This window comes from Lagenorhynchus albirostris, chromosome 7, assembly GCF_949774975.1.
Source record: "Lagenorhynchus albirostris chromosome 7, mLagAlb1.1, whole genome shotgun sequence".
Classification (NCBI taxonomy): domain Eukaryota; kingdom Metazoa; phylum Chordata; class Mammalia; order Artiodactyla; family Delphinidae; genus Lagenorhynchus; species Lagenorhynchus albirostris.
Window position 1 is genome coordinate 10,074,839 of NC_083101.1, and position 14,428 is coordinate 10,089,266.

The 14,428-nt window shown below is 39.5% G+C and overlaps 1 protein-coding gene across 3 annotated transcripts in view; it reads left to right on the plus strand.

The window, feature by feature from the left end:
• MAPKAP1 (MAPK associated protein 1) overlaps positions 1-14,428 on the plus strand; it is a 231,265-nt gene that overhangs the window by 37,443 nt on the left and 179,394 nt on the right. For all 3 annotated transcript variants that reach the window (XM_060154358.1, XM_060154359.1, XM_060154360.1), the window contains exon 5: positions 3,693-3,841. In XM_060154358.1, the coding sequence (XP_060010341.1) occupies positions 3,693-3,841 (149 nt within the window). The remainder of the gene's footprint in view (positions 1-3,692; positions 3,842-14,428) is intronic.

Consider the following 14,428-nt stretch of genomic DNA (forward strand, 5'->3'; position numbering starts at 1 on the left):
TTTTTGCGGTACGCGGGCCGCTCACTGTTGTGGCCTCTCCCGTTGAGGAGCACAGGCTCCGGACGCACAGGCTCAGCGGCCATGGCTCACGGGCCCAGCCGCTCTGCGGCATGTGGGATATTCCCAGACCGGGGCACGAACCCGTGTCCCCTGCATCGGCAGGAGGACTCTCAACCACTGCACCACCAGGGAAGCCCAGGAAGTTTTTATTTTTATGTCATCAGATTTATCAATTTTCTTCTTATTCTGAAGTTTATAACTTTTTTTTTTCTTTTTTAAAATTAAAAAAAAATTTGGGCTGCACCAGGCAGCATGCGGGAGCTTAGTTTCCTGACCAGGGGTCGAACCCGCGCCCCCTGCAGTGGAAGCGTGGAGTCTTAACCACTGTATCACCAGGGAAGTCCCTATAACTTGTATTTTAAAAGACTCATTGGCTGCTGTGTTGTGAAGAGACAGTGGTCTGGGTTGGGGTGGGGGAGGCAAGGGTGGAAACAAGACCAGTTTGAAGGTGGTGGTAATAATCCAGCTTTGGTAGCTATAGGTGGTTCTGGATTATCTTCTTAAGTTTCTGTTGATGGATAGGATGTGCGAGAAAGAGAAAAGTGGAATGACACCCAAGTTTTTTGCCTAGCAAAATTGAGTTGCCATTAACTGAGAAGAAAATTGTGGGAGGGGCGGGTTTTTGGGGAAGATCAAGAGTTTGGTTACAGATGTGTGAAGTTTGAGATACCTATTGGACATCCAAGTGGAGGTGCGAAATATGAAGTTGAATCTATAATTTTAGGGAGTCTAGGAATAATCATTTAGAAGTTATCAGCATACAGAGGATATTTATTTAGGTTTTCCCTTATTTATTTTTTTATTGAGGTATGCTGTACATATATTGAAATGTATAGGTATTAAATGTACAGTTTGATGACTTTTGCCAAACATACACCTGTGTAACTAGCATTCCAGTCAAGTATACAGCATTTCTATACCCCAGAAAAGTTCCCTCGTGCCTCTTTCTAGTTAGTCTCCTCCCCAAAGGCAATCATTGTTCTGATTTGTATCACTGCAATTTAGTTTTGCCTCTTGTAAAATGGTATTTACCTATTTATTTTATTTTATTGGCCCTGCCATGCAACTTGCAGGATCTTAGTTCCTCAACCAGGGATCAAACCCTGGCCCCCGGCAGTGAAAGCCCGGATTCCTAACCACTGGACCAGCAGGGAATTCCCTAAAGTGGTATATAAAATCATAAGGCTGGATGAGATCACTGAGGGAGTGAATGTAGATAAAGAAAAGGCCCAAACACTATGCCTTGGGGAATGCCAAAGATTTGAGGGAAGAAGGAGGAAGAATCAGCAAGGAGACTGAGAAGGAGTAGCCTGGACAGCAAGTGAAGAAAAGGATTCCAAAAAGGAACGAGTGAAATGTCAACTGCTACCAAGAGGCCTTGTAAGATGAGGATTAAAAATTGACCAGTAGACTTAGCAACAGGGGAACCATTGGTGACTTCATTGAAAGGTGCTTTGATGAAGTGGTGGAGCCTGAATGCCTGATTGGAGTGGGTTTGTGTGAATGGGAGGAGAAAAATTAGACAGCAAGAATATAGACAACCATTTTGAGGAGCAGAAAAATAGGGTAGTAACTGGGTGGGAGTATGGAAGTACAGGAGAATTTTTTTTTTTTTAATGAGTAGTAGTTCAGTATCTATATGCTGATGAGACTGACCCAATAAGAGGAAAAAATTGAAAATGGAAGCGAGATGGAAGAGAATTGCTTGATTGATGCCCTTGAGTCGGCAAGAGTGGATGGAGTCTAGTGCACAGAGGAGGGGCTGATCTGATAAGGGCATAGGCAGTTCATCCATGTTGTGATGGGAGGGAAGGTGGGAGGAAGTGCAGGTGAGAGCATGCAAAAGTTCTCTTTTGGTTGTTTCTGTTTCTCCGTGATGTAGGAAGCAAAAGAGGAAGTGGGAAAATGTCACAGGTTGAGGGGAGAGGTCTAAGTGTGAATTAGTCTGAGAATGGAAGAGTTAATATATCATCACTTCACACTTAACCCTACTGATAACAGTAGAGTGACTTGGATAAGGGACTTATGTTTGCTACACCTCAGTTTCTTCATGGAGCTGTTGGTAACCTGTCTTTCAGGATCATTGTGAGGATAGGATGAGAAGACACCTGGCATTGTTCCTGGCCGCTAGTAGGTTTTTTGTTTTTACTTTTTCCTAGTAGGTATTTAATAAAAGATTATTCTTTTCCAAAGTGTAGCAATAAAATTATTGATAGAGTACAGGTAGAAGAGTACTTCCAATATTTAAAATACCACTTCAGTAGTAATCTAAAACTTTTTCAAATGTGCATTAATCTGTTGGTATTAATATATAATTAACATATTAATCTGTTGATCACATGTACTTATATATTCAGAATCTGGATTGGATAGTCAAGTGCCACATTTTAAAAAAGAATTAGATCCTTTTCTCCTGGTTTGCCACTTAAATCTATAAGGACTCGTTTGATAAAGTTCCCCCACTGGTTTGTTGAAAATAATTTTGTTACCTTTTTAAAAAGTTCTAAGTGACTATTTCACAATTATGTTTGATCTCAGTTCAAGTTGGCTATGCTCAAGAATGGAATGGGTTGAACTTATTTATTGCACATTTTAAGATCTACGATTGATTCATTTAAAGTGTAAAGTATGGAAATTTTCTAACATCACAAAATATAAAGTATAATGAACCCCCATGTACTTATCATCCAGCTATCACCTTAAATGACATTCAGATTAATATAGAGAATGAAATGATCTTTGAGAAGATATGGAACTAACTTGTCTTGGTTCACTAATGAATAAGTGCTGAAGGTTTTGATTTAATAACTTAATCTGAATTCCTTCAATCATTATTTTATTCATTGATTCATGCAACAAAATTTATTGAAGGTCTACTTTGTTCATTAGTGCCTAATGGCTAAGAGCCATGGCTGGGTGCAAATCTGAGCCCTGCTACTTACTGGCTGTGTGACCTAGGGCTAATCAAAATATTCTACGCTTCAGTTTCCAGTTGACAGAATTGAGATAATGCAAATATTTACCTCATAAGCTTGTTATGAGGATTAGATGAGATACATTGGTTAGCTCAGTAAATGTTAGCTATTATTATTAAAAATACTCTTTCTCCTTTTCCTCCTCCTCATCTTTGTCATCCAGATTGTGTGCTAGGTGTCATTGGAAAGTGTGAGAGGATTAAGAGGTGGACCTTGACCTTGAAGAACTAGAACTTCAAAACCACATATTAGAGCCAGGAGAGATCTTCAAGATAATCTGGTTTGACAAGTCCAAAGAGGTTTAGTGAATGGTCCAGTATCACACATCTATCTGCTAGTGGCAAAGCCAGGCTGAATCTCAGGTCTCACAGCTGTGGGCGCTCTTACAAAATGGCTGTTCTGTTGGCTTGTCTGCCTTCTGCCCCCTTCCTTAAACCCTAGTCTTTCTAAGTTGACAAACCTGACCTATGTGTTTTTCAGTGCTCTGCTCTTTCAGTGCACAGACATATATGTGAGACTTTTTGCACATATCTGACCTAAACATGTCTTGGACACTCCCTCCTCTGGATTCCAAGGAAGACTTTTTAGGGAAGGTAGACAGGCTATCTCTCTGTGTTGTAATCACAAAGATGTTTTTATCTTCCTCTTGTATCACAGCCCAGGAGTTAAAGTCACTATTTGAAAAAAAGTCGCTCAAAGAGAAACCTCCACATTCTGGAAAGCAGTCAATATTATCTGTACGCCTGGAGCAGTGTCCTCTGCAGCTGAATAACCCCTTTAACGAGTATTCCAAATTTGATGGCAAGGTAAGTCAACGTGAAACTATCCCTTTAGGTAAAACCTCAGTTGGATGGAATTATTGTTGGTTGTTATTCTTATTAGATTTAGATTTAGGGTTTCAAAAGGGACTCAGTAAATATAGAATGTCACTCACATTTCCTAAGACTGAGGGTGTAAAAAGGTGTGGATTTGGGCTTAATGTGGTTTCCACAGTAGTGTGTGTGTGTGTGTGTGTGTGTGTGTGTGTGTGTGTGTGTGTGTGTGTGTGTGTGTGTGTGTGTGTGTGTGTGTGTGTGTGTTCGTTCCTGTTCCTGTCTTATCTCCTAAGTGTTTCTCTCCTAAGGTTTGGGTTAGTTGGGCTGTGATTAATCAAGGTCTGACTGTTTGGAAAGCCATGAAAGTGGTTCTGGGAGATGGTTTGGGTTGTCTTGTCTGATTCTTGATTATAACTCCAGAAATTGTAGAGGTGAGAGCTTCATTTCAGAATTCTAAGACATTGCTTTGCATGTCAGTGTTTTATTGAATCTTGTTGTCTGACACTGGCTATGCAGGATGGCTTAATTTTTTCCTGTTTGTTCTGACAGTTTGCAGTTGCTAAATTAAAGTGTGTTTGTTTTCCTTTTAGAAAAATGGCCACTATTTTAGGTGGAATATAGTTCTATCAATACATACAGCACCCTCTCTTACCCATTCCCTGCCATTCTTTGTCTCTGTGCTGAGCTGAGCTGGCTTTCTTTCAGGACAGTAGCAGTTGATTTTTATATTTATTGCCATTATGTTTGTTGTCTGGCAGTCGTGTGGGCGTGCTGATTGATAGCTTGTTGCCTGGGGGGATTGTGTACAATTTGTCTTATTTCAACACCATTGCAATTAATAAAGATACAGCTCTTTGCTTATGTTTGCACTTTTTATAATCAAGTCCTGGTTATATGCTGGTTCTGTCCGTTGTCACCTGAGCAAGGAGATGTTTTTTCTTTGAAACACTTTTACCTCATACAATTCAGCATGTTTCCATTGCTTTAAGTAAGCATATATGGACATTGGCACATGAGGTTATTGATGTTGGCGGGGAAGGAGAACAAAAACTAGAAACAAAATGCATAAATAGTATAAAATCCTAATATGCTCAGGAGTTTTCTCCAAAAAACATAAGAAAGTACTTCCAGTAAATTAGAGATTGTATCCTGTGAAGAGCTGCTCTTCAGCCTGCCCCTGCCACCTTTTCCTGTTTCTTCTTGTGGAATGCAGCAAAGAGAAGGAAGGGTCCCCCTAGGGGACAGGAATGTCAGCCTCTGGAAACTAGTGAGTTGGACTGTAGGGGATTTTTTTCTTAACTACTACAATCGATTCATTTAGATATGTGAGATGTTATTATTGGGATTAGGTTACATGGCTAGAATTTATTTGCTTCCATTGCCTATCATCTCATTGTTTGAGGATACAGTTAATTGCTGGAGTAATTAGTATTTGATAATGCTGTGATGCCAACAAAGTAGCACAGACCTTTTAAAATACTATATTCTAGAATTTTCATTATACTATTAGATTCTATTATAAATTACTTAGGATTATCCAAATCTAACCTTGTTAGAAGGTTGTGAACTCTGCTTGTTATATATACCTAACTTGAAATTAAAAAATAAAATAAAGAAGCCATTTCCTCAGTCACAAAGGTATTATTTTTGCTAGGTATGTGTTTACACTTACGACTCTCGATGTTTTTGTCATATCAGGTCTATTTTTAATCAGCAAAGGATGTGAGCATGGCCCAGTCACCATTGCACAATTGATTAAGAAAGATTTATATATCGATAAGTCTGTCTTGTGACGCAGTGCTATTTTTTTATTATCCTACATATTACAATTGCTAAAACACAATTAAACCCATGTTCTCATCTATTATTTAATATTGATGCATTTGGCAGATGTGTAATGAAAGTGGCTTAATATTTGAAGGATATTGTATTGTACATATTAAATTAGTCTATCTTTGTGAAGTGCATCAATATGATATTCAATGACATCTCAATGATTAATAGAGAATTATACTTGAGTCAAGCCTTTTCGTAACCTAGAAATTAAAATGACTATTCAAATAACACCTCAAAATGATGAAATTAGCATTTTGTGATTGCATAATAATGGGATTGTAGTAGTTATAACAGCACCATGGCTGCCTCGAGAGTTAAGATCATGTCAACCCCTTGATAATAAAGCCTTTTCTGTGAGAGTCGACTTTAATAATTTCCAGATTGATTCTTCCCATAAATCATTTGACGTTCAGCACTAAATTTTTGTTACTGTTGTAACTTAGAATTATTTTATTTTTATTCAGCTCATATTTAAGAAGTGAAATGAGTGTCCTGTTTTAATGATTCACCATCTTGTCATTGAACTCCCTGTTTCTTGCCTCAAATGTAAGAGTTTCTCATGTTTTTTGATAGTACCCCCTCTTTTTTTTTGCAAAGGTTTGTTAAAGCCAGTAAAATATGTGGTTCTTTCCACTACAAATATTCACAATGCTTTTCTTGGGAATAACGCTTGCCTTATTTACATAATTAACTGAGTTACTTAGGTCTCTTGGGCAAATGGTACATAATTGGGGAGAGAAGGGGACAGGGAAGAGTTTGGGGTCTAATTAAATATGCTAAAAAACTACTTAATTATCTATTTCCTCAAGAGACTAACTGCTGTGAAATCCTCCTTATGATTAAACTAGCATTGGATTTGAAAAAAGGATTTTGTTTTTGGTGTGGCTTTACAGTTACATTGTAAGTAAGCAGGCATCTTTAAGGATTTGTGCAAGCTGAATTGTTGGTTTTAGTGATTCTAAGGGTAAGCATCTCTTAGTTATTGTACTAAATTAAAGCGAATACTTTTAAATAGTTTTTGGTTCCTGTAGCTGGTTAATAATTTGATTTTTTTAAAACTGTGGTTGGTTAATTTCTTGAAGGCATGTAGTGGAGAGGGAAAGGCCGTACTTAGGTATATGCTTTATTGTAATTTTTACAGTTTTTTGATCAGGTTAATTACTATGTTTATATTATCTTTTTGACAAATTGGCAGTGCTATCCGTGACTGTTTTAGATTCATAGGTTATTAACAACTCTGTTTACTGATCATTTGAAAAAAGACCAGGACAGATTGCAAGTGGTTTTAGGGAATGCTTAGCCAGACAAGGCAAAACCAGGCTCAGCCATCTGCCTAAATTCTTTGGGCTTGTTAAAAACAGGACTTCTGAATAGCTTCATTAACAAAACCAACCTCTGTTTTAGAGGTGAGGCAATAGGAAAATTCTTGTGTCAGTCCTTCTGATCTCACTGAAAGTGGGAAATGTTGGGCGTGACAGGGAGTTGCTCTGAAGCGATGGAGTGACAGGCAGTGAACATTCAGCACTGATTTAAGTGCTCCTGAATATGTGGATTTCTGCCCTGTCTTTCCACCTTTTTCAAAAGAGGTCTTATTTTAAAAAGTATCTAGCCCTTTTCCCATGCCTTATCACTTGAGAAGCTTTAGCTAGTACATCGTCATCACTATTTTGTTTAAACTGAGTTTACAAATATTATCATCATCAGTAGACCCTTAGAAGTTCAGATACCCATCTCCAGTCAGTACAGTTACTAACAAAGAAATAGTACTGATCATCAGTTGTGTCACCTCAGTCAGGTTTTTCACCTCACTGAATCTCAGTTTCTTAACCTATGCAAAGAAATTAAGAGTTCCTTCCTAACAAAGCTGATGAGACCATCAAATAGGATAAAGCACCTAGCATGGGGAGAGGCAGTGTAATTTAGTTTGTAAGCACATCTATTTTGTAGTAAGGTCTTAGTTTAAATCCTAATTCCACCACTTAGTGGTATGACTTCAGGCTAGTTACTTAACCTCATGAAGCTGCAGTCCTCGTATGTGGAATGAGATGGTGGTAGTGTGTCTTCCTGATGAGTATTGAGATATAGCACATAGGAAGTGCTCAGCAAATACCCCACTTCTGCCTCTTTCTCTCTCTGTAAAGGGTGCAGGCCAGTGATGCTGTCTCTCCTTTGTACTTCATTAGATTGTTGACAGGATCGAGTGAGAGGAAATGTGCTCTTAAAACTAGGACTTTAGCATCGTTACACAAGATGTACAGCAGACTGGGTGAAGGTGGTCCGCTTGTAGAAGTCCAGGGAGTCAGTCCAGTGGGGTTTTGACCTTTAACTTGAAATAGGAAGATTAAGACAAGTAATTACTTCCTTTTTTTGTTTGTTTGTTTGCAATGGCTATTTTGTAAACATCAGGTGAGAGGGTAGTTTGATACTAGTAATTGCTTGGCAGTTTAGTAAAACGTTAAATATTTTACTTATTTGACTTAGCTAAATTATACTCTAAATATAAGGAGCATGTTTGCCTTGACAGGTGCTTTAAAAAGCAGAACCAGTGCTAGTTCATACAGACAACTGTGACTTTGATTGTGTTAACTTGCTAGAAAGTAACCATTTCTCTGTTAGAAACTGTTTTAACAGGGAAGCTGCAAAGAGCATGGGGGAAGGGATAATTCATGAGTGCTAATTGCTTGGCTGTTAATTTTCATAAGTGTTGATAGAAGCAGTTCCTTAAATTAAACTTTGTTTAAAATGTATCAGGGGAAATATTCCACAGTGTCGAGCCTGAAGTGAAAATTAATATGAATGCTGTGGCAATTAACACATACTGGTTAATAGCTTTTAGCAGCATTTTGGGATGATAGTCCTTAAATACATTTTTGCATGCTGCTCTTGTTTCAGCATTGTTCCGGTCTATGTCTGGATAATTATGAACAAATGTTTTCTACAATCATTGGCATTAAATAGCTCTCTTCAAAGGAAGTCACTTAAAACTTTGCAGAAAGTGTGAAGCCACTGAGAAATGTTGCAAACTCAGAAAAGGTCAGCGAATTGCCTTTAGAGGAAAATGCTCCTCATCTGAACTTGGAATATTTGCTATTATCGTGGGAATGGTCCCCTCTAATATGTTAAGCTACTTTAGTTTCAGGATCTCTTTCCGAAAAATTATAACCTGGACTTCTTAGTGCTGGTTATGTTTCTAGACAACAGCTTTTGCTTATTGCTGCCTGAGCTGAGGCATGGCCTTGAGCCTAAGGACCTTCTGGCCTTTGACCTTGCTTCTTTCCTCTGACCAACATTTCTGCCCCCTCCCACCCTCCACCCCCACCCCGCCCTGCTCCGCCCCGATGCAGTTGGCTGCATTGTTCTCAGAGAGAGAGAGAGAGAGAGAGAGAAGGAATATCTAAAGTAACTCTGTATTTTGAATTAGGAGCTGTTTGTCTCTCTTTTCTATTGGCTTTATTTTACATACCTTTTTCAGTAAAGGAGAGTAAAGTCCCAACATCATTTCAGCAGTTACTTTCTTGGCAACTTACCTCTGTGACTGTATTTTGTTAGTCTTCCTTTTTATAGACCAGTTTTTATTAGTCTGTTCTAGTTCTAAAGCAAGATATTACGTATTTACTACCTTTTTACACACCGTGGTATACCAATAAAAGGACCAAATTCATTAATTTAAAAATGTCTTCAAAAATTTTTTTTTAACTTCTTTTTTTTTGTGGTATGCGGGCCTCTCACTGTTGTGGCCTCTCTGGTTGCGGAGAACAGGCTCCGGACGCGCAGGCTCAGCAGCCATGGCTCACGGGCCCAGCTGCTCCGCGGCATGTGGGATCTTCCCAGACCGGGACACGAACCCGCGTCCCCTGCATCGGCAGGTGGACTCTCAAACCACTGCACCACCAAGGAAGCCTTCATTTTTTTTAAAAAAATAAATTTATTTATTTATTTATTTTTGGCTGAGTTGGGTCTTCGTTGCTGCGCACGGGCTTTCTCTAGTTGCGGTTAGTGGGGGCTACTCTTCATTGTGGTGCGCGGGCTTCTCATTGCGGTGGCTTCTCTTGTTGCGGAGCAGGGGCTCTAGAGCGCAGGCTTCAGTAGTTGTGGCTCGCAGGCTCTAGAGCGCAGGCTCGGTAGTTGTGGCGCACGGGCTTAGTTGCTCTGCGGCATGTGGGATCTTCCTGGACCAGGGCTCGAACCCATGTCCCCTGCATTGGCAGGTGGATTCTTAACCACTGCGCCACCAGGGAAGCCCTAAAAATGGATTTTACTGAGATTATTTCCCCCTTACCATTACACTAATGCAGTGCTCTTCCTGTTGCTCGACATTATACTGAAAATCCTGAGGGCCGACTTCGGGATTTTTGCCTGGGTGGTATTCAAAATGAATTAAATAGGAATCTTACAACAAAAAGAAAGCATTTTCAAAAGAAAAAAAAAAAGCATTTTCAGCATCCTATTCTGAAGTTAAATTCTCAAGGCTTAGCTCTTAAAACTATCTTATTCCACTCTGAGCTCTTTCTGTCCAGGCCTCATTTCTGCAGTTTGTTCTGAGCCCTGCCAGTCTGTGGAGGCTTCCTCTGATTGTGGAGCCATCTTCTAGAAACTCCCATCAGAGGTAGAATTCACCATCAACTCAGAGGCTTTTCAAAGGAAGGCAGAATTTTGCAGTGGGAAGAACATGTTTGTCAGGCTTGGGTTAGAATTCTAACTTTGCCATTTACTTGCTGTGTGATACTGGGCAAATCACTTTGCCTCTTTAAGCCTGTTTTCATATCTATAAAATGAGGTTAATGATACTTATCAGAAAATGTTGTTGTGAGTATTTAATGAAAATTATAAATGCATACATAGCAAGGTGCCCGGTATATGGTCAGTGCTGAGAGATGTATTCGTTTCCTTTTACCACATTGCCATTCATTTACTTCTATTTAGTGAGGGTCTACTATGTTCCAGGCACTATTAAGTAAAATCTGGATACAGTAGTGAGCAAAAACAGATCTGGTTTCTGACCTCATGAAGCTTCCTCTCTTGGCAGGAGGTTAGATGTTATGTAAATAATCACCAAACAAAGTGTAAAATTGCAGTCATAGTATATATAATCAAAGCCAATTAATTACCAAGTTCCAGGAGAGATACTTGGGGCTTTTAGAGAGTTATCATAAGGGCATCTGACCTAGTCTGGGGGGGTCAGAAATGGTTATCCTTGTGAAGGTGCCTCTTGACCTGAGAGCTGAAGGCTAAGAACTAGCTAGGTTAAGTGTGAGGAGAAAGAACATACAGAGGATCTGAGGCAAGGGCGAGCTTGGAAATATGGAGGAACTGGAAGAAAAGGCTGTGTGACTGGAGACCCAAGGGTGAGGTAGATTGTGGTGCAAGGTGAAGCTGCAGGGGCAGACCACAAGTGGCTGGTAGAAGTGTCCTCTGTAATCTAAGAATATGGGAAAGCCTTGAACAAGTTTAATGAGGAGGGAAGGTAATCAGGTTTGTATTTTGAAAAGATCACTGAAGCTCTGCTGAAGGGAATACACTTGAGAAGGGTTTGTGAGGCTAGAGAGACCAATCAAGAAACATTTTGCAGTGGTCCAGGTAAGAAAGATGATACCTTGAGCTTACTTATTGGAAATGGATAAGGAGTAGATGAATGCAAGAGATATTTAGTTGGTAACAGTGATAGGACTTGATGATGGATTGATTATATGGCAGGGAATGGGGGAGAAAGGAGTTTCAAGGATGATTTCTAGATCAGATTCTGGCTTGAGGAACTGAATAGACGATGATACCATCCCTGAATTAGGAAGCACTGAAAGAGGGCCGAGGATGAGGCAGAAGTTACCATCTTGAGCTGGTTTGGGCCTACTGATGACAGATCATAGCCTGTTACCATGTCCTTGAAGACACTACACATACTCTCTTTCGGAGGGGATAGGGTGCACCCTGTTTGTTTGGTTTGTATTTGGGGCGTCTGAGGCAGTGGTATCTGAGATGAGAGTGGGCTGGGAGGCAGGAGCCTCTTTTTTGCTTGCACTTCATAGCCAGCTTTGGAACTTTGGCTAAGGAATCGCCCCAGAAGTGGGTCACCTCTTCTCTGAGACAGGGCTATACTCTCAGATGCCTCACCCAGCTCATCAGGCCATTAAGAGGAGAAAATGAGAGAGTAATTTTAAGTGAGGCAGATGTCAGGTGTCATTTAAGAAAATATACTGATTGTAATTCTTGGACGTTAGGGGAATAAGAGGTAAAACGTGGACATATTTTTGTTATAACGAGATTCCTGTTGTGGTACTACCCTCTTCCTGGCTAATTAATTACAAGATTAGCAGGTGAAATCTGGTTGAAATGAATATCAAACACTGAGTCCCCAGGGAAAGCATGGGAGGCAATCTGTTTTATAGGTGTGGTGGAGACTGGGGATGGTGGGATTTTATACTGAGCTTTCTCATCTGGGGCACCTCGCTCTGCATAATTTGCAATGGAGAGATTATCTAGTCGCTCAAAGTACTAGGCCCTGATTTTATTGTCTTGAAAACAGCTATCCAGAAATATCAAATGACAGCTTAGGATCACCCAGCTGGGCATAGAATCTAGGTGTTCTGATCCTTAGAGATTTTAATTTTCATTCTTAATGGCATTCGTATTTACAAAATGGAAACCTGAGTTCAAGTACTGGAAGACCATGTGGTGGAAAGAACACAGACATGAAAGATGTTTTAGCCCTGGCCATACTATGGAGTCTGGGACAGGACACCTCCCATCTCTCTGACAGAGCCTCAGTTTCTGCATGTTTAGAATGAGGAACTTGACTTAGGTGATCTCTTGGATTCCTTTTGGCTTTAAGATTCCATAGTTTTGTGATTGGGAGGTAATTGACATCAGTGACATGTAGAAGGTTATAGATGGGAAAACTTGAACTCTTAAAGAATTGATCTTCTACATATATGTTGCTACTTTCCTCTTTTAATTGATCATAACAAAACTGTGATGGAGGGAGCATTATCTCCATTTTACAGATGAGGAAACACAGGTTCAGAAAGAGAAAGTGACTTGCTCAAGGAGATCTCACTAGTATTGCCAGAGCTGGTATTCAACTCCTTATTCCATTACCACAGCTTTCTTTCTTAGACTTTTACAGTCACTGTTATGCAGGAAACAAAATACTACTAATAATTGAAATTTTTCAAAATTTAAAACCAAAATAATTTTCCCTTTACCAGTAGACTTGAAATCTGACAGACTGGTTTAGCTCTTATTATCAATTGTGTCTGTTGGGTGAGTTATTGCATTTTGTAAGCCTCAGTTTTCTTACATGTAATAAAGAAATGATGAGATACAGGGGCTAGGGAAGGGGAATGCTTTACACACCAAATCTAGTGTATGTCCCACAGATGCTTTTTTCTTTCCACTGATCTTCCTGGTATGCAGAGTGGATTCATTCATCCGTCCATCCATCCATCCAACAAATTATTTACTAAGTGCCCACATTGTACTGGTTCATTTTAAATGTTTATGACATACTGGCTCTGTGGGCACTGATGAATCAGACAGGGCTAACCACCGTAGAGGAATTTGAAGATAAGAGTGGCCATATAGCCAACAAGTGGAGGAACCACCCTTCATAGTCAGGGTTGTGCCCTGTGCTGGGGACTATGGCAGCGGTCCATGACTTCAGGTACATCTGATTGAGCAGAGGAACAGACCCATGAACAACTAACTGTAGAGTAAATGTGGTAGATACTGCAGTATAGGTCTATATGGAAGACTGAAATTGGGAGGCAGCAGTGACGTTCACCCAGTTTGTTATCCTAGGTGAGTTTGTCTAAATTTTGATTGTATTAATTCCTAGAGGGCAACTTTGGTCACTCTTTAATGAAGCCCAGCTTGGCACTCTCCACACATAAATGTGGACTTTTTAAAAAATGGCAGTGATAAATTTCAAATGTCATTACTCTCTGAGGCTTGCAGCTACATGGCAGTATCATAAGAGCAGTGTTTTATTAATATCTCCACTCCTTTCTGTTAAATTGAAGTTTTAACACCTAGACAAAGGTACATGTAAGAAAGTAAGTTTAGGAAATTTGCAAAATATGCTACTATGCAACCAAAGATTAAATTGATTTGTTATATGTGCATTTAGCTACAATTCATTTTAATTGTCTGTATGAAGTTAAAAAGTATTAGTGTCAGATAAAGATTCATCACCAGAGCGTGATTTAAGGCTGGTGCTGGAGAACGCAGGCATGTGTTCCAGCAGATGTTTGTATAAGGCGCTGTCTTTCCTGACAGCAGTTAAAAAGTATGGTTATAGTAATCAAATTGTGGTGCAGCGACTCAGAGGCTAGGGCCAGATTGAATTAAAATAGATATAAGATTTATGAATAGCAATAGCTGTGATAAAATTTCACTGCCTTCTTCAACAGGAAGGACTTTTTCCACAGTAGAAAGAAGAAAATCTAATAACCACTTTTCTAAAACTGTGGTTTTGCTGACTTTCATTTTCCCTTCCTAATTATGGCATCAAAACGATAACTTGCTGGGGTTGTTGGTTTTTTTTTTCAGCCATGGTGAACTCCCTTCCCCCCCATCTTATTAAGTGCCTAGCATTAAAACAAGTATTTTTTATGATGTTAATGTTTTAGTTCAGAAACAAAATTCATGTAAATCTAGCCTGTGGGATTTAAACTGCCTTTTAAGGAAAGTTTCTTTATCATTATCACCATAACTGTGTTTTATTGAATTCCTATTTTGTACCAGGTC